At 41.7% G+C, this 25518-nt stretch overlaps 2 protein-coding genes across 4 annotated transcripts in view; one reads left to right on the top strand and one right to left on the bottom strand.

Moving 5' to 3' along the window:
- Positions 1-3297, top strand: part of JAZF1 (JAZF zinc finger 1) — a 283865-nt gene extending 280568 nt beyond the window's left edge. Inside the window, exon 5 of the mRNA XM_032773794.2 lies at positions 731-3297. Within this exon, the coding sequence (XP_032629685.1) occupies positions 731-907 (177 nt within the window). The 3' untranslated portion in view covers positions 908-3297. The remainder of the gene's footprint in view (positions 1-730) is intronic.
- A 6828-nt stretch (positions 3298-10125) lies between these two features.
- Positions 10126-25518, bottom strand: part of TAX1BP1 (Tax1 binding protein 1) — a 78473-nt gene continuing 63080 nt past the window's right edge. For all 3 annotated transcript variants that reach the window (XM_032773797.1, XM_032773799.1, XM_032773798.1), the window contains 2 exons: positions 12002-12087; positions 10126-11390 (listed from right to left, as the gene is read on the bottom strand). In XM_032773797.1, the coding sequence (XP_032629688.1) occupies positions 11189-11390; positions 12002-12087 (288 nt within the window). In that variant the 3' untranslated portion in view covers positions 10126-11188. The remainder of the gene's footprint in view (positions 11391-12001; positions 12088-25518) is intronic.

Here is a 25518-nt window from a genome sequence, read left to right as displayed (position 1 = left end):
TGCGGATGGCTATACCTCTCACGCATCTTCGAGCTGATTGTTGCTTGGTACTCACCCGTGTTTGGAATAGATAGATAGATAGGGACCGTCACTTGAAGAGGAGGTTACTTACCTGTAACTGGAGGTTCTTCAAGATGTGTGGTCCCTATTTGTATTCCAATACCCGCCCACCGTCCCCTCCGCTGCAGACAGATAGCCCGATTCAGCAGTAAGAGAATGACTAAGGGAGCATCGCCCTGTATGGCCTGTTATAACCTCACCTGGAGTACAAGGCAACATACAAAGTGCATGCAGGCCAGTGGACACAGCTGCTGAAAACTTCCGGTGCATGGCATGCATGCACACTCATGTTTGGAATGCAAATAGGGACCACACATCCCGAAGAACTTCCAGTTACAGGTAAGTAATCTCCTCTTTCTTGTCATATCACATATTAATTTTAAAAAGGTTAACCATTTAGTGATAGGTTACAAGGTAAGTTTGACCCATTAAAACTGTATGCCCTAGTTTGCAGACTATGCCTTCCTAGGGCCTGAACCCTTAGTCATGTCTTGAATGAATTAGAAGGGGGGGCATATTTGTACTGTAGCAAACACCTAGAGACAGTTACTCATAATTATGCAATTTTGTCCCAAAAAGTTTAATAGTCTATTCCGGTTTTTATAGCAGGAAGCCAAGCCATTATGTTAGATGATATATGACAACCAGTATTTCACTCTTTCACCCACAGAATGTGAACGGTATAAAGTACCATGCCAAGAATGGCCACAGAACACAGATCCGTGTACGCAAACCATTCAAATGTCGTTGTGGAAAGAGTTACAAGACAGCTCAGGGCTTGCGGCACCACACAATCAATTTCCATCCCCCAGTGTCTGCTGAGATTATCAGGAAGATGCAGCAATAACATGCTGGTCACAAATGTGCCAAGAAATCCTCACCAGCAGTTGCTGATTTTGAAAACAGCCACCTTTTTCAGGGGAAGCATTCAGCAACCCTAAAAAACATGAAATGCATGCTTTAAATTTTTCTGTAATTTTGGAATGATGTATCTTTGTAGAGTTAATGATTTTGTACATTTGCACTTGTAATCATCATACCCATTTTCATTACTTTGATATAAGGTGCTAAAAAAAGCTATAGGTTCTTCAGAACACTTTCCCCAAAACAAAAATAAGGGGGTGTTGCATATTTAGTTGTATTGCAGTGTTAAATAGGGGTGTGAAGAGGAAAGCTTGGCACTGACATCATTTCAAGATTGTAATGTGGTTGAAGATTTTCAACACATCCGTTCATGTGTGTGTAAAACCAAAACAATACCACCATTGTCAAACTGGTTAACATGCCTTACATAATGGAGTTATCAGTGGTGTAGCAAGTCTTTAGGTATTGGAAATATAAATAAGAAAGAATGTTTAACATAATATGCTAAAAATATTTTCATACTTAAATAACATACATAAAAAGGTGTGCTTGCTGTATTTTATATTATCTTGCAAATTCTTTTTTCCCTTTTGAAATGCTGAAAATCTTGCCATTTGAACTAGTAAACAATCACCTTTAGTGTTAGGATTATTACTTTGTTTTTATACAAGAAGATGTATTAAGTTCATGCCCATCAAACTTTTGAGGACCAAGATCCCAGGCCAACTAAATATTTTCTCCTGAAATCTACTGTTAGAAAGACACTTCGAAATACTTAAGTGCAAATTTGTGTGTGAGAAAGAAACAATTCTATCTTCATCTCAGATGAAGTTTTAAAGCACTTTGTAGTTCTCTGTTGCCAACAGATTTAATGTTTTATGCGTTGCCAATTCTTGCAACTACAGTACTAACTTATGCCTGTGGTTGCAAATAAAAATTCTAAGCTTGGTTTAAGGAGGTATGTTATTTGTGTTACAGAAATTTCTAGAGACCCTCCTTCACATTCATTATATTTTGAAATTTTCTTTGTATATTTTTTTGCCTCTTATTGTAGATCACTGCATTCCAATTGGAAATGTCTGTTTAGCTTTACAAATCACTTCGCTGAAATATGACATGAGCCTTATTGAAGATGAAGTGCTTCTTGCAACCAGTGTCAAAGATTGACTTGAAACAAGAGCCATTATAAAATAACTTGTCTGGACCATACATGAACATATATTTCTTACAATACCATCATGCCTTGAGCTTTCTTCTCTCACAAGTGCTATTCTTTGAAGCTCAGGGTACATCTGTACTACCCACCGGATCGGCAGGTAGTGTTCGATGTATCGGGGATCGATATATTGCGTCCAGATGAGACGTGATAAAAAAATCGATCCACGAATTGACGCCTGTACTCCCCCTCGACAGGAAGAGTAAGTGGAGTCGATGGGGGAGGCACGGCAGTTGACTTGCCGCTGTGAGGATGGCCACGTAAGTCAAACTAAGATGCTTTGACTTCAGCTACGCGAACAGCGTAACCAAAGTTGGGTGTCTTAGTTCAAACATGCCCCCACCCCCGTGTAGCCCAAGATTAAAACACCTATAAAAATTCAGACTTATTTCCCATGAAAACAAATTAAGTGTTTTGAAGTGTAGTAACTTTCCTCTCTCCCTGTATTTTGCATGAAAGTTCAGACAAATGGGAAACAGACCTCTCAATTTTTCGAAAACATTTAAAATGAACTTTGACAAGATGACAATTTTCTGTTAACCAACTATTGACTCCCTCATAATGAGGTTTTAAAGATACATTTGCAAAACCCCCATTTAAACAAATCATTGCTTCAAATCCTGAAGAGGAGATAGTGTTGTCTGTTTAGTTTAAATGATCCAGACATGAGAATCAACTTGTTGATGTATAAAAGATCTCATTTGGTTAGTTCCTACTTTCTGAACTGTTTTGGCAGCAGATTGGGACAGCAAGTATCATTTGGCTCTGTTCTAGTGCAAGAAACTATAGGCTGGTTATGTTAATTTAACAGCTAAACTGTCATAAAAAGTCATTGCATGTAAATTCCTTTCAACTATGAAAATGAAATTCCAGTTTCTATTTACCTATTCATTGTGACAGTATTATTAAACAGGTAAAGATGGGACTATTTTGTTATACTGTGTATAGTGAATGTATTGTACTGTGTCTGTGAAAAGTGTGCTTTAAATTATATTTTCATATGTTTTGTTGGGGACAAAGTACATTAAGTTTGAAAGTGACAGAGGTTTGTTTTAGAACTGAAGGCAACTTAATGAATCAAAATTCCTGTCAAGAAAGCTGCTTATAAATGTAAATCAAATCACATTTAAAATAAACTGCCTCTGACCCAAAACAAATATGACTGCTTCATTATTACTTCTCATTATCTTTAAGGGTGATCAGTTTGATCTGCACAGACTGATAATATTTTTATGCATTATTTATTTCCTTTTTTGGCAGTTTGTCAATGCAATAATTAAAACCAAATGCACCAAAACATCCAGGCAACCTGTTTAGTTGTCAAATTCTGTGGAATGCTACAAACTATGCTTAAAAAAAGCTACACCAAGATTTTCAAGATGTGCCAGTTATTAGTTGTAGCCACCAGCTTCTTTCCTGTTTCCCACACAAAACACACTTCAACATTTTTAAAGAAAAAGTGAATTCTTCTGAGGCTGTCCGATAATGACATCTTCATTCAGAGATTCAAGACTGGCCAGGTAAAGTGTGCATATTCATATTCCCCATTGGTCCAAAACAGCCCAGCTTAGGTGGTCTTCAGGGATGGAGGCATGATTTTGAGATGGATAATTGTCTGAGGATTTGGGAGGTTAAACAGGAACATGCTGTGAGGGTTTGATACTTGTCTGTGGCCGTTTTTGTGAACCAGTCAGAGCACTGGGTAGGTACTTCATAAATGTAAACAAGTACAAATCTCCCTGCTATACATAGCAGTTGGAAGGAAAAAAAAAAAAAAGATTGCTCGCTTTGTGCAGTAACTGTAGTTCTTTGAACTGTGTCCCCCTATGGGTGCTCCACTACGCACCCTCCTCCATCTCTGCTTCAGATAGTTCCTTAGGGGACATTTGTGTGAAAAAGGAACTAAGGAACAAGCTGAAGCAGAGATGGAGGACGGTGCAAAGTGGCACACCCATAATGGGGACACATCTCAAAGAACTGCAGTTATTGCACAGCGCGAGTAAGTTCTCTTCTTTGAGTAGCATCCGTACGGGTGCTCCACTTCAGGTGACTTCTATTTAGTATCCCTAGATGGAGGAGAGAGCTTTGTACTGAAGATAATACTGCAAAACCAAGTGCCACATCAGATCTGACAGCACAGATCAGGGTGTAATGTTTTGAAAACAATACTGAAGCCCATACAAAGGTCCTACATATTTCAAATATTGGTACATTCTTCAGTAATGCTGTAGCTGTTGCCTGTGATCTGGGTGAATGTGCTATCTTATCTGTTGGTGGGTGGAGATGGTTACTAAAATGGCCATCTTCATAGATAAATGCAACAAAGAACAGGCTGCCATTGGTTCAAGCAGAGGTCTCATAAGGTAACTGAGTACCAGGTTGAGATCCCAGGTCAAGATAAGATTTCTAATTTACGGGTAGAGATGCCCTAAACCCTTAATAAACCTAGACGACACCAGATGAGCAAATATGGAGAATCCTACTGGAGGATGAAAGGCTATTTGTGGCCAAATGGACCTTAATGGAACTGATAACCCCACTTTCTTTAGCTCCAACAGATAATCCAGGATGACTGAAAGAATGGTATCGAGAACACTAATGGAAGAATCTTTCATTTCTGCAAGTAAGTAGTGCTGGTTGATCTTTCTTTCTACTATTCAGTAACCCCTGTTGTACTTCTGTAGAGCAGAAGGATTCTAAACCAATGAACCATCCAGGAGCCATACCCATGATGCACATTCTCTGACAAGAGATGAGGAATGTTCAGGAACTTGACAACAGTTGAACACCCAGGTGAAGCAGGTAAGGTACCAATCTTGTCTCAGCCAGGTCAGCACTACACAAATAACTCTAGCTCTGTCCTGTCTGGTCTTGTTCATCACTCTTAGTACCAGCGATGTTGATGGAAACACATAGAACAGACCCTTATTCCAAGATAGAAGAAAAACATCTCCCAAGGAATGGTGGCCCAGAAAAGGGGACACTTCCTGTTCTTAGGGGTGATGAAGAGATCCACCTCTGGCAGTCCCCATCTTAGGGATATGCTATGGATAAGGCCCTTCGGTTTTGGTTTTTATTTTATTTAATTCTTCCCAGGAATTTATCAGTTTATTTTGGAGGACTGAAGGATGGGGGAGGAAGTATTCAGTAGATTAATGCTTTGATGAATGGAATTCAGTGTCGTTTGCTGCAGAACTAAAACACAATGCCACCTCTGAGTTTAAGAAAACAGTATATCTGTAATTCCCAAATAACTCTTTTCATTTGAATAAAGAGTTTATTGCTGTAGATGTGGAACTATTAGCCTATAAATAGTTATATTTAATAATTGGGCCACACCATTTCCAGCGCATACACTCAACTACGTGTTTTTCTGCTATTGTTTTTTTTATTTTTGAATACTTGTGTTCTGAAACATTCTGATACAGATTTTTGTTTTCTTCCCATTTTAGTGTGTCAGATTTAAACTGTTATCTTCTAACAGCTTGAAATGTGTATGTGGTGAGTGTGAGATTCATCAGTACGTTCAGATGCACATGCCCTTCAGAGCTTATGTGCGTGCCTGTTTGTTTATTGTGTGTAACTTCTAGACTAATACATAGCCTTACTTCAACAGGCAGCTTTTCCTGTACACACAGACTAACATTTTATCCTAACACACATATCTTATGCAATGTATTGTATTTTCCTAATAAAAAAAGTTTTTTTATATATATTTGAATGATACAAAAGTAGGGTGAAAATCAGGAGGGGGAAAAAAACAAATTCTTTTTGTAAAGCCGGGGGGGGCGGGGTTGGTAAAAATCAGTTTAAACTGAAAACTAAGGGGCTTACCTGTGGAGTACTTGAGTGTCTGACTCCTATTTGTAATCCTGTGAAAAGCATCCGCTGAGGATATCAGCTGTGGTGTTCTGAATCCCTAAGAGGTAGACTGCTTAAATTGGGATCTGATGAGCTATGCACAGTTTCCATATCTTCATGGCTTCGGCACACAGAAAGGGGATCTTATGCCTCCTTGCTTAATATAGAACAGACAAGATACGTTGTCTAGCACGACCCTGATTGATTTGCTTCTTATGAGAGAGAGAAAATGAAGGCAAGTGTTCCTGATGGATCAAAGCTCCAACAAATTGATGTGGAGATAGTGCAGGTGGACAACTCAAGAAACCTGAATTGTGAGGGTATTGAGGTTGGCTCACCACCTCAACTCTGATGCATCTATTGTTAAAGTCACTGAAGGGACTGGGTGATAAAGGAACACGTGCACAGATATGGAGTTGATTCTTCTACTATCTAAGGAGTTCCTCATTTGTAGACTCACCATCACCTGTCTGTCCAAGGTGTGTCTGACTGGAGCAGTGGAAATATGGCTTTCTGGGACTCGTCACAAAGATGCAAGCTGCCATGTTTCCCAGGAGCTGAAGACTTATTCCTTATTGTGATTGGAGGTCACCCCTGAATTGCCCATACCAGACCCAATAAGGATAAAATCTATTTAACGGAGAGTAGGATCAGGCTCTCAATGAGTGCAAATATGCCCCTGCAAACTCTGTCTTCTATATAGGGGTTAATGTGGACCTTTTTTATATATATATTCAGTTGCAGATCCCAACTCCTGGAACAGATGAAGGACCATCTGGTTGGAAGATAGCACTGCTTCGTAGGAATGGCCCTTGAATAGCCAGTTGTTGAGATATGGGAAAACTAGGATCACTTCTAGTTGGAGGTAAAAAGCCAGGATTCTTGAGAACATCCTTGGGACCACGAAAAGGCTGAAGGGTAGCACTCAGTATTGGAAATAATCCTGCCCTATAGTGAAGCATAACTATTTCCTATGTGATGGGTATATTGTTATATGGAATTATGCATCATGCAGGTTGAGGACTGAAAATCAAACCACCTCCTCGGGAAAAGGAATTATAGCTGCCAGAGCCACCACCCTGAACTTTTGAGACTTTACAAATTTGTTTAGAAGCCTTAGATCTAAGATTGGTCTCTGGCCGTCTTTGGCACAAGGAAATACTTTTAGTAAAATTCCTTACCTTTGTGAGGAGGAAAAACCTGCTCTATTGCTCCTAATCAAAGGAGAGTTCACTTCTTACCTCAATAAAAGCTTGAGAGAGGGACCGGGAGAGGGGATGGGAGGGAGTGATGTAAAATGGATAGCATGACCTACTTTTCTGTAGCGATCGACCTCCAAGCATGTTGGAAGTAGGCATGGCAGTCCTCAAAGGGGGAAGTGGGCTAATGGGCACAGTTTGTAAATCCAGAGGTTTGAGAGGATTCGAATTCTCAAGCAACCCATCAAACTTGTTGCTTCAAAGATGGTAATCATGCAGGGCAGGTGGCAGGCCTCTTTCTGCATGATTACCATCTTTGGATTTACAAACTGTGCGCCCTATGTTCTTGTGGCAGATGTTCAATAAAAGCCATGAATCTATAAGCTTAAATTTGGCCATGATCACCTGATAATTTGTGATCTGAATGCAGAGTTGCTCACGAATAGGTCTTTTGCCTTTTCTGATCCTTGTCATATGTGGTAGACTTAGAGAAGTGCTATCCTACCCCTCATTTACTGCATCCACCACCAGGGAGTGAGGTGGAGTGTGGGAGAATAGTAGTATTATGATCCCCTTAATTTTTGATCTGCTCACTTAAGCGTAAGTAGAATAGTCGCAGGTGTCAGCCACACCATCTTAGCCGGATCTAGGAGCATCTCATTGATGGGTAACACCACTCTGGAAGTTGTTGCTGACTGCAAGACATACACCACTTTGTGCTGTGAATCCTTGTTCTCTTCAATAAGGATTAAGAGTGTCAGCTATCTTCTTTATGAGGTCTTGAAATCACCAACAACCATCAGCTATGGATGGTGGTGGAGGAATAACCGCCTCATCTAGAGACGAGTATGAAATGGATGTTTGAGGGGTGGCGTCCTCTGCTCTAGTTTCTTGTTCCTGAAATGTCTCCTCCTGTGAGGGGTAGGGGAAGAGAGCACTGTACAACTTTGTCCTCCTTATTAGACGGTCCCTAGTCTGGCGGGCACGTACAGAAGTGGGGGTAGCATGCAAAGTTGGTTCAATCACCCTTGATAATGAACCTGGATCTTCCCTATGACTTTCAGAGAATGTGTTCCTAAAGGGATATGCTTGAGAACCCTGTACAGAAATAGAAACAGAGGAGGCCAACTCGATGTCTCCTCCATCTCATCCAAAGGAGAAGCACTTACAGAAAACAGTGGAGAGTCCTGTGGTACCAAAAGGACAGTAGTCTGGAGATCAGGGTCTCAGTACTGAGACACACTCGGTAGCCATGATGAAAGGGAACTCCAGTTCGTATATTATCAAGAAGTCCTTAAATGTATCTGGAACTCCTATGATACCAAATAGGGAATTGGTACTGATGCGGTACCAGAGACCACAGTCGCTGAAGCTGATGGTATCACCAATGGTGGGCATATTGAAGTAGATGCCAATGGCATCTGGTGCTGTAGTTTGCTCAATGCTGAGAGAGCAGCATGCATGGGTACTTCCTGCTGGCCTGAATGCATAGGTACCAACAGCTGGGCTGAACTTAACTGTGCCAGTCCTAAGTGTCTGCTTTCCCTCCTTGATGGTGCAAGGTGCTGAGGCCTTACTGGAGCAGTCCCTCTCCTTCATGCTATGTGACTTTATGGCCCCATGGTTACCAGAAAAGGAATCCTTCAACTCAATGATACTGAGAAGAAGAGATCTCACCGGGGACCTGGACTACACTCCTCTTTTTGGAAGCCTTCCCTAAAGCCTCCAAAGTCTTCCAAGGTATCTCTCTGGTGACAGATATACTGGGAGGAGAGGCATTGTCTCCTGACCTGACTCAGAAGCTGGCCAAAGGGAGCATTCTATCATTAGCAGTCTGAGTATAATCTCCCAGTTTTTCCTTGCACTGGACATGAGGGCCAGGCAGAAGTTGCATTTCTGGGAGACATGGGATTTCCCCAAGCAACGGACACACTTTAAGTGACCATTGCTCACAGGTCTAGTCACTCAGCAGGAGAGGAAATGTTTGAAACATGATGAGCCAGGCATACCCTGCCAGAAAAAGTCTCTTGAAGGGGAAAGAGGAGTAAAAGAATCCTCTCCTGCTTAAGTACACTAAGATTGTTTTTATAGTTAGTTGTTAACCACTATAGAAATATTAGAAAAGCTAAGTCCACTCACGGTGGACACACTAGGACTCCATCTCAGGCCGAGGCAGTTAAGAAGGAACTGAGAACTGTTCGTCCTTACACCCTTATTTTGCATTGGTATCTGGCACGAGGAGGCATAGGATGCATGCACAGGCCAAACGGACACTTCTAATTGAAAATCTCCTATTGGGAGCTCAAGAGGTGCATGTGCACCTGAAGCAACCATATGTAGGGATACTACTCAAAGAAGACTCCTTAATTTTCATGAGACAAAGTTCTACCAGTCCTGAATCTGCTTCAAGACAAACTTGAGTGCTGAGGTTGTTTTCAGATTTTGGTGGCCCACACAGCCCTAACAAGACTTGTGCCTTTACTAATAATTTTATCTTTAAAATGTGTTCTGTTTATATATTTTATATACTAATAAATGAGAGTCACAATAATAGTGTAACAAAATACTGAGCACTGATTTTAGTACACATTTTTTAAGAACCCTTGACAGTACTAGATTTTCTCAACAGAATTACAAGACTTAAAAGAAAACTGATGATGTAATGGCTGCATGCTCAGATGTAATTTGTCCATGATGACTAGTTTTAGTTGGGAAAATCCAATCTCTCTTATTAAACACTGGCCACATAAATGAAAAAGGGAACTGCAGACAACACAATTGTTCAGGTCTTCTCTTCTAGAAGAGAAGCAAATAAGTATTAGAGTAAGTCATCTCTTACTCTAGCTAAGTAAAACTTTTTGAAAAGTAAATTTTACATAATTTACTTCTTTAATTGGTTAAAGAAGCAGAGGGAACACCACAGACTCCATGAACAATTTTGTCTTTAATGTAACAAGACTACTGTACAACAGGTGAAAACCAAATTATTTTATCCAAAGGAACATATTACTTTCTTGGTTTAGTTAGTACATATTTTAAAGTAATTCTTTAAATATAAAATGTTTTTAGATATACATACTGATAGTTACATAGTGGAAAGAATGTGCAAAATTAAAATGTAAAAGATTTTAAAAACCCTAGTCCAAAAAAAAAAAAAAAAAAGAAGGTACTATTTGATTCTGTATGAAAACATACACGAGGGGTTTCTCCAAAATATTTTCTACTAAGTGCAAATTAAACTGAATGGTAGTGATTTTTAAACAATTATTTTTTAGTCATCCTAAGCATAACAGTTCCTTTCAATTCATAAAAATACTTCCTTAAAGCATAAATGTACTTTAAAATTATTCTCTACCTTTACTTATAAAATGTTTGTCTTAAAGTATTTGCCATAAATTATTTTTTGTTGCAAGCATGTAGTCTCTCAATACATGCAACTACATTACATTTCTGAAGTAGATTAGAAAACTATATTTTCATAGGATAAATTATGTAATGTTCTGAATCAACAGTTATCCAAAGAAATACTTCACAAGGTTACTATGAGAAACATCCTTTTATTACATACGGTAAGTTTTAATATTTAATCATGCTCCAATTATCATGGTCAAGAGAAACCTCCAGTCAGTCTGTGTAACTAACAGCACCAAGAAATTAGACTTTGTTTCTGAAGCCAATCACATCCAAGTTCTCCCTGTGTCCTTACAGGTTTCACTAAACAGAGAACAAACACAGACACATGTACAAGGTGGATTTTTTCCTTATAGAATATTAGATTAAGAGAGGCTAATCTGACAATCGCTGATAGGCCAAAGATTTACCTTAACTCCAATTACGCTGTAGAGTATCATATACTGAAAGTAGCATTTAGATATCTGCATTAAGTTATATGAAAGCTGCATTTTCTTTTCTCTAGGTGGACTGCCTGGTGGAGATGTTTTTTAAGCTTGACTACAAAAAAACCCAAACAAACATTACTTATACTTATCTAGTCAAAATTTAAAACATTCTGATCAAAGTGTGTCTGAACATGCTTTTCAAAGCCTTGCTGATCATAGTCAGGAGGGAACTGCTCACTGCACATGGGGCACACCTTCCAGTGACTTTCAACATGTTCTTCAAACTTGCTCTGGTCATAGTTAGGAGGAAACATCACTTCACAAAGGGGACACTTCTTGTGCACATCAAAACTTGGGAGAAAGAAAAAAAGAAAATGAAACACTGACACAATGTATTACTGAGTAAAGCTGAGAAATAAAGGTCTGATCCTGTTGCCATTGAAGTCAATAGGAGTTTTGCCACTGATTTAAATGGGAGCAGGTTTAGCCCCCTAAGTATCCAAGTAAGGTTTTACAGTTAATTAGAACAGACATTAGCTGAAGTGTTCAATGCAGTTAATAGTTGTATATTGAAATTCCAAAATAACGGTGTCAAAAAAGGTTACATAATTTTGACATAATTCCAGCTACTACTGAATGCAAACTCTTCTGAATGTCTTAATGGCCAAGCAGGTTCTTAGGAAGCCATTCTCTCTGCTCATAACTGCTTAGTTTGCTCTTAGCAAACATAACACTTTATAGAAGTTCTCGACTTAACCTCACAATTAGGATGGAAAGAAAAAATGTCATTTATGTGCCAAAAATATTGTCACGCTCTGTGAAATGAGGCACAATGCCAACAGTCTCCAAACTGCACATGTAAGAGTGAATTCCCTGGGAACAATGAACACTACTTAGAAGTTCTGAACAGTAACATTTTTTCTTTGAGTTGATGACAGTGCTGAAAGATACAACAAATTTACCTGGAATCAAAACAAAAACCTGTTCCACGCTCATGTAAGAGAAGACTTGGAGGATCAGGAGCAGAAGGTACAGTCTCATCATCATCCTATGAAAAAATACGCAGTGTTATCAAGAATATCCATGAGAAAACGTGTTCTCTCAAACACATCTTCAGAGAAAACTTGGACTAGATTTTCATCTTTTACTTTGGACCTTCTGAAACACTATTATTACTGGAACAGACAAAAAACAAGGAACTTGTTAATGAATATAAAAAGCTAAACAAACTGTCTTTTATAGCGTAGGTGCTTGGTCAGATCTGTGCCAGTGACACTAGAACACTCCTACAAATACATTGATTAAGGAAATACATTGGTCACCTGACTGCAAATGCCTGGGGCCGTATCAGAACAAAAATCTTATGTTAAACCAAATGCAGGGCACCAGACTACGAGGCACAACAACATTTTATGAAGGACTAAAACTCAGAAATAAAATTCAGATTGAGTCTAACTTAACATCCTATTATCTAGAATTTCAATGGGGGAAAAAAATCCATTGATTTAGATTCACATTCTTGCTTCCCAACAGTCTGTTTTGAGTGATCTGTAGATGCTGCTATCGCCAGCCAAGCATGTCACACATTTCACACTGCAGTCAGGCACATCAGCTAAATTGCCCTGTTTGGCTGCTTCCTCTCATCAGCTCTGTCAATTGTGTCCTCATTTCATGAATGTTAACAGCACATAAACAGCTGCAGCAGGCATTGATGAGGATCACTATGCTGATAGACAATCAAGTTTGCCTCAGAGCTTCTATTAAGAGTTAGCCCCAGTCAGGTCTGCCACTGGAGACTACACCCAAAAAATCTGTCTGTGGTGTGAAACTCTAAAACTGAATAAGCTGCAGGATACCCTATAGTACTTTAATTTAGTTCTGACAGTTGAAAAAACCAGGGCAGTGCTGTGTTTTGTTTTTTAATCAATCATAATGATGTCGCAAATTTAGGATTTGCTTGCACCACTCTTTTTGTGAAGGAAACAAGATACAAAGAAAAACCTTAAGGGAGAAGAAAAGAAAAATTAGAGTTGTGCGTGTTTTTGACACTGTATGAAGTACAAGCCTACCAGTAATAAACTTGTCTTCTGCATATCCTCTCAGTTCCATTCTGGATATGGATACAGAAACCAAGAAGCTTTTCTAAGTAAATTCTGCTTATTTATAAACGCCTTCAGCAAAACCTATAAAACATTCTGGAATCCAATCTCCTAGGCCTGGTCTACACTGGAGAGAGGGGGGTGTTGATGTAAGATATGTTGACTTCAGCTACGGTATTCCCGAAGCTGAAGTTGCATATCTTATTCCGACTTACCTCCTGTCTTCATGGTGCGGGATCGACGGCCGCAGCTCCCCTGTTGACTCCACTACTGCCGCTCACTCCTGTGGAGTTCCAGAGTTGATGGGGAGCGCGTTCAGGGATCGATATATCACGTCTCAATGAGATAGATATATCAATCCCTGATAAATCGATCGCTGGACGTACCCCTAGATCAGTGTTTCCCAAACTTGGGACACCGCTTGTGTAGGGAAAGCCCCTGGTGGGCCGGGCCAGTTTGTTTAACCACCGCATCCGCAGGTCCGGCCGATTGCCGCTCCCACTGGCCGCGGTTTGCGAGCGGCCGGACCTGCAGACGCAGCGGGTAAACAAGCCGGCCCGACCCGCCAGGGGCTTTCCCTACACAAGCGGCGACCCAAGTTTGGGAAACACTGTCCTAGATCATTTTTCTCCTAGTACTCAACACAAGCATGAAGTGTGAACAATGACACTGGGAGCCTGATTTTCAAGAATTCATGTACAAAAGATACGTGTAGCTGCATGTCTGCTTTGCACAGATAACTCATATCTACCTTCAAATTGCACTGGGTTTTTTTTGGTTTTTTTTTTAATTACTACACAGTGTTCTCAAGAAAAGTTAATGGAAACTAGACAGATTTGGAAATTCCTTCAATAGTTTTCTCCTCCTCACTCTCTGAACAACAGCTGCTTAATTTCAACCATTTAACATTTTCATTAAGCAGCTAGTGGGGCTTACTGCAGCAGATGCTAGAGACAGACATGTTGTCCTATCTAATATGCTTGCCTAGCACCTGCAGAAGGGGCATATGGATTGTAAAAGCACTATTTGTTCCTTTTGTCACCAATGAGGAGAGTATAATTAATAGAGAAAAACTACTGGTTAATACCTAAAGTGTTTCTCATTACATAGTAAAAGGTTGTTATTGCTGAAAAGACAGACACACACAAACAAATGTGGGGAAATCATGTTCTGAGCAAATCAGAACTATTCCACATTACTGTGTAAATATTTACCATGAGAAAATAAAAAAACACAATTTATCTAAACATGCATATTTATACTGCAAATACATACTGTGGTGGGGCAAGGCGAGATGGCTACAGTAAAGTACTGAGAAACAGGTATGTTAGCCCCGGGCTAAACAAATCCCTAGGACCACAGTAACCAAATGGCAGTTGCTCCAGGTTAATCAAGGCACCTGGAGCCAATTAAGGCCTTTCTAGAAGGCAGTGGAGATAGCTACTTTAATTAGAACACCTGCAGACAATCAAGGCAGGCTAATCAGGGCACCTGGGTTTAAAAAGGAGCTCACACCAGTCAGGCAGGGAGGAGCCAGAGGAGAAGGAGTGTGAGTGAGGAGCTGGGAGCAAGAAGGCAAGGAGCTGAGAGTGAGAGAGAGTGTACTGCTGGAGGATTTAGGAGACAAGCATTATCAGACATCAGGAGAAAGATCCTGTGGTGAGGATAAAGAAGGTGTTTGGAGGAGGCCATGGGGAAGTAGCCCAGGGAGTTGTAGCTGTCATGCAGCTGTTACAGGAGGTACTACAGACAGCTGCAATCCACAGGGCCCTGGGCTGGAACCCGGAGCAGAGGGCAGGCCCGGGTTCTCCCCAGACCTCCCAACCCCTGATCAGACACAGGAGAAGTTGACCCAGACTGTGGAGAAGATCACTGAGGTGAGCAAATCTGCCAAGAAGCGCAGGACCCACCAAGGTAGAGGAGGAACTTTGTCACAATACCTAGCTTAATTTAAATCCCTTAAAACTGACTCTCTTTATAATCCTTTCATTTTTATAGCTAGAAGGCCATTTCTTGAACACTTAGCATTATTTCAATGGGTTTGTTAAACAGTATTCTAGACAGTGAAGCAGACAGCATTTCCCCCTAGAGATAGGGCTCTTCAATAGAGCTGGTCAAAAAAAATTTGTACCAAGAGTCTCCATCAGAAAATATGGTTTCGACAAAACTGAAGTTTTTCACCAAAATTGGAAAAATAACATTCTGAAAATGTCAAAATGCCCCATTTTGAAACAAAGGGCTTTGATTGTTGGTTTCAAAATGATTTCATTTTCAAATTCACTTTACATACGCGCGCGCGCACACACACAATAAATAAATAAAAGGGCTGAAGGCAAACACAAATGTTTCAAGTGACAAAACAATTTGTTTTCATAATTCAAAATTTTTGCTGTTCATCCTGATTTGGCATTAAATGTTTTTAAAATCTCAAATTTTTTCACAGGACAGAAAATCTGTTTTCTGATCAGTTCTCTTCCTATGCACCCTCCCTTCCATGCTTACATGTATCCGTTGTTTAGTACAGAGCACCAAACCAGAAAACATGGTCAGAAGCTATGCATCATAATCACACTGTTAATCTATTTAGCTTCTTAGGGTCAGCAATCAGGATTTACCAGTAATAGATATTAATTCAAAATGTCCTTAGCAGAGAGTACTAAAGATGAAGGAGTTAATGACTACCAGCTGTATGTTAACAATTATGGATGGGCAAAGAGACTCCCCACCTTCATCATTCCAGTTGCACAAATTATAGTTAATGCTATCTACTTTAGAAAGAGCACTTGTGCAGTCCTGAAAGAAATCATTAATGTGCCAACATTAGATAATTACTGAGAGGATTTATTATTAAACACTAAGCTTGGTGTATCATAAATTCTACTAGGGTTTTTAATATCACAAAAGAAAAAACAATTGTACTTGTAAATATATTTCCAGCAAACATTAAAATGTATAAAATGGTGCATACTGAATATGTATGCTCTGCACCATATATTAATTACTCATAATGCTAGTCAATGCCTCCCGTTCAATTGTGGAAGCTGTATCAGCAAACAGTGGATTGTGCCTTAGGTTCAGCTTCACTGCGTGTCCATTTCTGCCCCATTAACGCATCCTATAGCAAACTAGATTTTATCAGAATTAACAAATTATAATCTTTATATTGAGGGTTTACCAGGTTTAAAGTATTCCTTAAACATATCAACATTTACTCTCCACGGTGTATACAATTTTGCCATGAGAGATGCTTCAGCATTTGTTTTACATTTCTCTATCTGGTAATTACGAATTTTGCTCGAGTTCTCGATCTTATAGGTCATTGTTAATTACTCAAGCTAACAGTTCTCTATATTTCCTTGTGCTTTATTTTTGCTGTCTGTATTAATAATTAGGCTGTCCATTAATTGCAGTTAACTCAAGCAATTAACTTTAACAGTGTGATTAATCACAATTTTTTTAACAATAGAATACCAACTGAAATTTATTAAATATATTTTGGATGTTTTTCTACATTTTCAAATGTGTTGTAATAGAAATCAATATAAAATACAAAGTGTACAGTGCTCACTTTATATTATTTTTATTACAAATATTTGCACTGTAAAATGATAAAAGAAACAGTATTTTTCAATTAACCTCATACAAGTACTGTAGTGTAATCACTTTATCGTGAAAAGAACAGGAGTACTTGTGGCACCTTAGAGACTAACAGATTTATCTGAGTATAAGCTTTTGTGGGCTACAGCCTACTTCATCGGATGGATGCAGTGGAAAATACAGTAGGAAAAGTGTGTACACACACACACACACACACACACAGAACATGAAACAATGGGTGTTACCATCACACACTACTGAGAGTGATCAGTTAAGGTGAGCTATTACCAGCAGGAGAGAGAGAAACTTTTTATAGAGGTAATCAAAATGGTCCATTTGCAGCAGTTGACAGGAAGGTGTGAGGAACACTTTGTGTGTATTTGGGGGAGGAGGGGGAATAAACATGGGGAAATAGTTTTACTTTGTGTAATGACCCATCCACATCCAGTCTTTATTCAAGCCTAATTTAATGGTGTTCATTTTGCAAATTAATTCCAATTCAGCAGTCTCTCATTGGAGTCTGTTTTTGAAGTTTTTTTTGTTATAATATTGCAACTTTTAGGTCTGTACTCGAGTGACCAGGGAGATTGAAGTGTTCTCCGACTGGTTTTTGAATGTTATAATTCCTGACGTCTGATTTGTGTCCATTTATTCTTTTACGTAGACACTGTCCGGTTTGGCCAATGTACACGGCAGAGGGACATGGCTGGCACATGACAGCATATATCACATAGTGTAGGGCTACCAGCACTCCTAGCTATCTTTGAGACACCACTGACTTCCTGAAGAAACTACAATCCATTGGTGATCTTTCAGAAAACACCATCCTGGCCACTATGGATGTAGAAGCCTTCTACAACAACAGTCCACACAAAGATGGACTACAAGTCATCAGGAACAGTATCCTCGATAATGTCACGGCAAATCTGGTGGCAGAACTTTGAGACTTTGTCCTCACCCAGAACTATTTCACATTTGGGGACAACATATACCTTCACTGCTATGGGTACCTGCATGGCCCCACAGTATGCCAACATTTTTATGGCTGACTTAGAACAACGCTTCCTCAGTTCTCGTCCCCCAACGCCCCTGCTCTACTTGTGCTACACTGATGACATCATCATCATCTGGACCCATGGAAAAGAAGGCCTGGAGGAATTCCACCATGATTTCAACAATTTCCACCCCACCATCAACCTCAGTCTGGACCAGTCCACACAAGAGATCCACTTCCTGGACGCTACAGTGCTAATAAGTGATGGTCACATAAACACCACCCTATACCGGAAACCTACTGACCACTATACTTACCTACATGCCTCCAGCTTTCATCCATACCACACCACACAATTCACTGTCTACAGCCAAACTCTACGATACAATCGCATTTGCTCCAGCTCCTCAGAGAAAAACACCTACAAGATCTCTATCAAGCATTCTTACAACTACAATACCCACCTGCTGAAATGAAGAAACAGATTGACAGAGCCAGAAGAGTACCCAGAAGTCACCTCCTACAGGACAGACCCAACAAAGAAAGTAACAGAACGCCACTAGCCATCACCTTCAGCCCCCAACTAAAACCTCTCCAGCGCATCATCAAGGATGTACAACCAATCCTGAAGGACAATCCATCACTCTCACAGATCTTGGGAGACAGGCCAGCCCTTGCTTACAGACAGCCTCCCAACCTGAAGCAAATCCTCACCAGCAACCCTAGACCACACAACAAAAACACTGACCCAGGAACCTATCCTTGCAACAAAGCCCGTTGCCAACTCTGTCCACATATCTATTCAGGGGACACCATCATAGGACCTAATCACATCAGCCGCACTATCAGAGCCTCATTCACCTGCACATCAACCAATGTGATATGCAATCATGTGCCAGCAATGTCCCTCTGCCGTGTACATTGGCCAAACCAGACAGTCTTTACATGAAAGAATAAATGGACACCAATCAGACGTCAAGAATTATAACATTCAAAAACCAGTCGGAGAACACTTCAATCTCCCTGGTCACTCGATTACAGACCTAAAAGTCACAATATTATAACAAAAAAAACGTCAAAAACAGATTCCAATGAGAGACTGCTGAATTGGAATTAATTTGCAAAATGAACACCATTACATTAGGCTTGAATTAAGACTGGGAGTGGATGGGTCATTACACAAAGTAAAACTATTTCCCCATGTTTATTCCCCCCATACATACACACTGTTCCTCAAACCTTCCTATCAACTGCTGCAAATGGACCATTTTGATTACCACTACAAAAAGTTTCTCTCTCCTCTGCTGGTAATAGCTCACCTTAACTGATCATTCTCGTTAGAATGTGTGTAACACCCATTGTTTCATGTTCTCTGTGTGTGTGTGTATACATACATAATCTTTCTACTGTATTTTCCATTGCATGCATCCAATGAAGTGGGCTGTTGCCCACAAAAGCTTATGCTCAAATAAATTTGTTAGTCTCTAAGGTGTCACAAGTACTCCTGTTCTTTTTATTGTTCAGTGTGTGGCCTCATGACTTTACTGCATATTATTCAAACGCCACGCGGGAGTGTTTCTAGGGCACTTTTCACTATAGCATTCAAGTGCTTCACAAACATTTTATTTTTCTGCAGAACACCCCTCTGAGGTGAGAGGGAATAATCTCCATTTTACAGAGGGGAACTGAGGGACAGAGATTTGGGTCAAAAGTTTCCTCTAATTTTAAGTGCCCAATTTGATACATCTACTCCGAAAAATCAGATCCTAAATCAGCATTATATAAGATTTTATAAATACATTCAAAGCAGAGCTCCATTGACTTAAGTTGCAGCTGTGAGTACTCAGCAGTTCTGCAAATCAGACCCCATGGTATCAAGCTGGACACTCAGAAAATGAGAAACATAATTAGTAACCACTTGTATAAAGTTTGGTTTAAGCGGCTAGAATCACACAGAAATTCAGGGAGGAGGGGAAAGGATATTGTCAGTTGCTTTGACTGCCTATGCAACTTCTTCTATCAGTCTCTAACACAGACGATAAGGTTGACCATGAATTTTTTCCCACCCTTCTTAGCTATAAGTCTCCTTTATCTAGAATACTGTCAGAATGAGCACTCTTATTTACTATCAGGACTACTACAATTCTTTCAAGCTCTTTACTTTGTTTCTCAAGATAAGCAGTTCTGGGGTGAGACTGGAAAGGCTATAACGTGGTCAGACAACTATCTTCTATCACATTTACAGGCTGAAATTCAAACACTGTCCTCCTGGTTTGTGGGCTTGCACCATTCTGTTTCCCAGACAAAGCCATTTAATTTCATACATGCACACGCAACTCAGGTATTGTCTTCTCCTCCCTGCCACTATTTACAGTTGGAAAAAAGAAGGAGTGCTGGATCCAGGACACAGTCTGGAAGGTCGCTCTCGAGCGCACCCTCAAAATGCCTGCTTATTACCTGGTTGGTTGCGGGTAGAGCTCGAGTGAGCTGAGAGGGCTGGCTGATGGTCTGCTGGCACTTATAGCCTTTGCCCTTCTTTTGGAAGGGCTCTGGTTGAGGTTGGACCTGAACCTGCAGGACTGCTGCGGCTTAAAACGCTTCCTCTCAGGCCCTGGGGGCGTGTAAAGGCCCACAGAGCGCAAGGTAGTCCTAGTGTCTTTTAGGCCATGTAATTTACTGTCTGTTCCCAGAACAGTGCCAGGCCATGGAATGGGAGGTCCTGGATGGACTGCTGAACCTCCACCGACAGGCCCGACGACTGCAACCAGGATGCATGCCTCCTAGAAATAGCCAAAGCCACGGTCTGGGCCGCAGAATCTGCTGCATCTGAGACTGCTTGGAGGGCTGCCCTGGCCAGTCCTGCCTTCATTGAGAATAGCCGGGAATTCCTTCCTGGACTCCTCTGGCAGCGAGTCCATGAACTTACCAATGGACTCCCAAATACACCGCTACCTCGATATAACACCACCTAATATAACACAAATTCGGATATAATGTGGTAAAGCAGTCTCTGGGGGGGCAGGGCTGTGCACTTCGGTGGATCAAAGCAAGTTCAACATAACACAGTTTCATCTATAACGCAGTAAGATTTTTTTGGCTCCCAAGGACAGCATTATATCGAGGTAGAGGTGTACTAAAATCACAGCAGCCAAGCAAGGCCTGATGGTTGGGCACTCTCAGCTGGAGGCAGAAGACTGAGCCTCTTTGCCTCCTTTTTCTTAGGCGTCAACCCCGATTGGCCTTGTCTATTGTGCTCATTGGCTGCGGACATAACCAGTGAGTATGGGGCAGGATGGGTATAAAGATATTCAAAAACCTTAGAAGTGAAACAGTACTTTCTTTCCACCCGCACAGACATGGGGGGCAGGGAGGAGGGTGTCTGCCACAGGGCCTTAAGTAGTTTCACCACTCCCTCGTGTACTAGCAATGCCAACCTGGAGGCGCACTTAATACATTGAACAGGGAATCTGAGGGCTCTCCCAGCTCCTCAGCTTCCAGCCCCAATTTGATGCCACCCTCTTCAAAAGCTCTTGGTGGGCCCTTGCACCATCTTGGGGGACTGCATGAGAAGCCCCTGCTTTCGTCTCATCTGGCAAAGATGACGAGGTGGCAGAGCTATCTATGATGAGGTCGCCAACTATCTTTCAGATGTCCCTGAGACCAACCAAGGCCCCTGCGATGATTGGGGAAACCCCCAGGGGTTCCATAGTTGCCTGGAGGCCAGCCGGCCACTGGTGGCCCAGAAGGGAATGCCAATGTCCCCGGTGGGTGACCTTGGCTTGCAGGCAGGTCTTCCTCCTCGGCTCTACATACTTCCTCCTCACTGTCAGAGCCCAAGGAGGGAGAGACTTCTCTGGGGGAACAGTACCGAGGCCACCTGTCTACCCCATTCCTGTCGGCTCTCTCTGCGGCCCTCCACCAGGAGGATTGCTCTCAATGCCGTGACTCCGGTGACTGGTGGATCACCAACAATACCCTGGCGATCAATGCCTCACACTTTGCCACTCCGTAGACCAGGACCAAGAGCAAGAGGGTTGCTGTCTCGGAGACCACTGACATGCTCGCGGTGATCCATACTGGCAATCCAGAGACCAGTGATGGGACTCCAATGACCAGCTTCTTGACCTGCCAGAGCAGTGCCAAGGACTGGGAGACTGACTTGGATGCTCCCAGCTCTGAGACTCTGGAGACTGGTGATGGGCCTCTGCAGTTCTGCACCAGACAACTGGCAATTAACGCCAGGACTCCGAGAAACACTGCCTGGAGGCCAGGGACCGACACCAGGAACTCTAGCAAGTAAGCCAACTCCCATCCAGGGACTGGTGGCGCTGTTCAAGTGAGTGCTGGCAGGGTGCCCCCTGCAACGGTGAGAGGTGCCGCACTGAGACCACTGGAAGGGTCCCGGGGCAGGTTTACCCCTTGAACAGGGCACTTCACTGGCAGGCGTGGACGGCACCACTACATGCAGAGTGCCTCTGTTACTTCCCAGAATGATGAGCAGGTCTGGATATGGGGCTCAACAGCTCAATGGGAGCTGGAGCCTGGCCACTGTCCTGAGGGGAAGAGCCACCCTATGTGGGTCTTTGCTCTCCTCCGGCTCTCTCCCTCCCTTTACGAGATGTATGAGAACACCGTCTCCTGGCCCTTCTTTGCTTTTTCAGCCAGTACTCGGGATGGGGATCAGTGCTGCTCAGCAGTTGGTGTCAGCAGCATGCTCTGCACCAAGGCCATTGGTGCTTGAAGTAGAAACCAATCTCATCAGCTTCAAGGATGGTGCGAGGGCTGACTCCATAAGGAGCGCTCAAAGACTAATGTCCTGCTCCTTTTTGGTCCGCGGCCTGAAGCTCTTGCAAATGCAACACTTGTTGCTCATGCGGGTTTCCCCTAAACACTTCAGGCAGCTTCTGTAAGGACCACTGAGTGGCATAGATTTTTTGCAGCAGTCACGAGGCTTGAAGCCCGAGGACCAGGGCATGTGCCAGCCCTAGGCTAAGTCCCGTACGGGACTAACTAATTCTAACTTTACACTAAGGAAGCTATTAACTATACAACTTTAACAACTATATACAACAAATTCGCTACTAGGTACAGTTGAGCTAGGAAAGCTTGCGGAGGCAAGGAGATGTTCCAGCACCGTCACAGACAGTAAGAAGGAACTGATGGAGGGGGAACCAGCTGTGTCCCTTATACCAATGCATATACACGCCACTCCAGAGGGCGCCAGAGCTGGTCCCCTACAGATACACTGAGGGAAAAACTTCCGACACCTGTGCATGTGTCAAGCACACACAACTACAATGGAACCTATAACAGAATGGATGTGAGCAAGCACTCAAAGAAGAATTTTGATTTATTCACATATATCCTCCTCTCTCTCATTTGGAAACTAATTATGTTTTACCATTCTCAGTCTATTTTCATTTGACAGGAAGAATATCAATTCTTATAGTATATTAAAATATAAATTGCTATTTGATGTGAGAAAAGTAGTATCTTCTTGACACATTTACCTGAAGTTGTTTCCTATTTGAGCATATTAGGTTCCTTCCATCTCATTACAAAATCTAAGCTGTGTCAGCAAATGAGCACAAGACTCTAGCACTGTTTCTCTGGGGTTTGCGAAAGGGCAAAACACATAGATCAGGAAGAACACTCTGCTAATTAAACTGCAGCAGATGACTCAAGAAGAGAAGCGCTTGTCATAAGTAATGTCTATGCCAAGAATGATCAGATTAAATATGCAAAATGTGAAGAAAAGGTGGGCAACAGCACAAAACTGATATTCTAGACCTTAAATAGGCTGCAATAGTTCTGACAGTTTCCCTAATTATTCACAATAATGGACATACGGTTCAAAAGGCAGGAGGAAGAAATACATTTTTCTCCATTATAGGTGCTGAGCACCAAGGCTAAAATCATGCCTGTCTGAACACAGATCAGTTTCTGCAAAGGTTAATAGCAATTAAATGTGGCAAACTAGACTAAATGAGAAACAGGTCATGATACCACAGTACTTGCAAAGAGCACAATGCTTTGTAGAAAACTATTTCTGAAATATTTCTTAAAGTAGCAAGAGCATCTAGAAACAGTAAAACAGTAAAAAAAAAACTGTTCAAATTAAAACATACATATATAGTTTAGGTACAGTTTTCTTCATAAACCAGTTCACTAGCCTCCATTTTTCTTTTTTTTATACAAGAGTATCTGAGCTAACCAAATAAAACAAAAAAATAAAGGATTCCTAACATCCCTTAGAAGATATGTTTGACCCTAAAAACTCCTCAATGCCAACAGTAACACTAGCTCCTGACAAGCCTGATAAACTCAGTAGATCCAACACATTGCTTTCATAGTACTTTATTTATCCAAGGAGGGTCAAGTGAGGTATCTAATAAAAGTTTATGTCATACTGAGTCTCATAATAGTTGTAAGATGGATGAAAGGATGGATATTTAAAAGGTTTCAGAATAGTAGCTGTGTCAGTCTGTATCCGCAAAAAGAACAGGAATACTTGTGGCACCTTAGAGACTAACAAATTTATTTGAACATAAGCTTTCTTGGGCTCATGTTCAAATAAATGTGTTAGTCTCTAAGGCCTTGGCGCTTTACAGCGCTGCAACTTTCCCGCTCAGGGGTGTGAAAAAAACACCCCCGTGAGCACTGCAAGATACAGCGCTGTAAAGCACCAGTGTAAACAGCGCTGCAAGCTAAACCCCATCAGGATGTGGCGTACTTGCAGCGCTGGGAGAGTTCCCAGCGCTGGCGCTGCGACCACACTCGCACTTCAAAGCGCTGCCGCGGCAGCGCTTTGAAGTTTCAAGTGTAGCCATACCCTCAGGTGCCACAAGTATTCCTGTTCTTTAAAAGGTTGTGTATGTACTGAAAACATCTTTGAAAATCTGTCCCAGGCAAGGTGGACAACCAGTTACACCAGACAAGGAGATGTAGATTCACCTATTTGCCTTGGTTCACATGTAGATTAAGCATTGTAAGCCAATACAATGGAAGCACTGTTTTGCATATAGTCAACAAGAGGATGTGAAGGCAACTTGGAGCCAATCAGGAGAAGCAAAAAGACAGTTGGTTATCCATTCACTGAGGAAACAAAGAGTGGAAGGTGTTCATGAACTCTTGGATCCTGGGTCAGTGAAAACCAGCTAGACTGAATCCTTGGGGGAAATCTACTTAACTACATAGAAAAAGTAACTGTTGATAAACACAGACCCAGGTTTGTGTTCTAATTTTTGTTTTCATTATCCTTATTTACGATCTCTTAAATTTTAGCCTTTGATAAGAAGCATTGATAACACAGAATGGTGCTTTCCGTAGGGTTACCATATTTCAGATCCCCAAAAACAGAACACTGCCCGTGGTTGGGGTACAAGTTGGAAAATTTGGGGGAGGAGGAGCTGGGGGAGGTACAGTTGGGGTTGCTGGAAGAGGTGCATGCAGTGGGGGCTGCGGTGAAAGTAAAACAGAGCTCTTACTGGTATGGGGCCAGCTCTGGCCTGCCCGGAACGGGCAGGCCTGGGGTCAGCATCCCCACCCAACCCATCTGCGCTGCCTACCCCATGCCACCTGGGTCTCCAGCGATGATTTAAAGGGCCTGAGGCAGTAGCAGCAGCTGGGGCAGCTTCTTCTTTTGCCCCCCGTCAGCGGCCAGTGGGGGCAAAAGGGGCAATGACATTGAAGTGCTGCTGTGGCAGGGTCCTTAAAGTGCTGCTGCAGTAGCGATTTAAAGTCAGCAGTACGAGCCAGTACTAGTGGCAGGGGCGGCTCTAGGCATTTT

This window comes from Chelonoidis abingdonii, chromosome 2, assembly GCF_003597395.2.
Source record: "Chelonoidis abingdonii isolate Lonesome George chromosome 2, CheloAbing_2.0, whole genome shotgun sequence".
NCBI classification, from domain to species: domain Eukaryota; kingdom Metazoa; phylum Chordata; order Testudines; family Testudinidae; genus Chelonoidis; species Chelonoidis abingdonii.
This window is presented reverse-complemented; position numbering and strand designations above follow the sequence as displayed.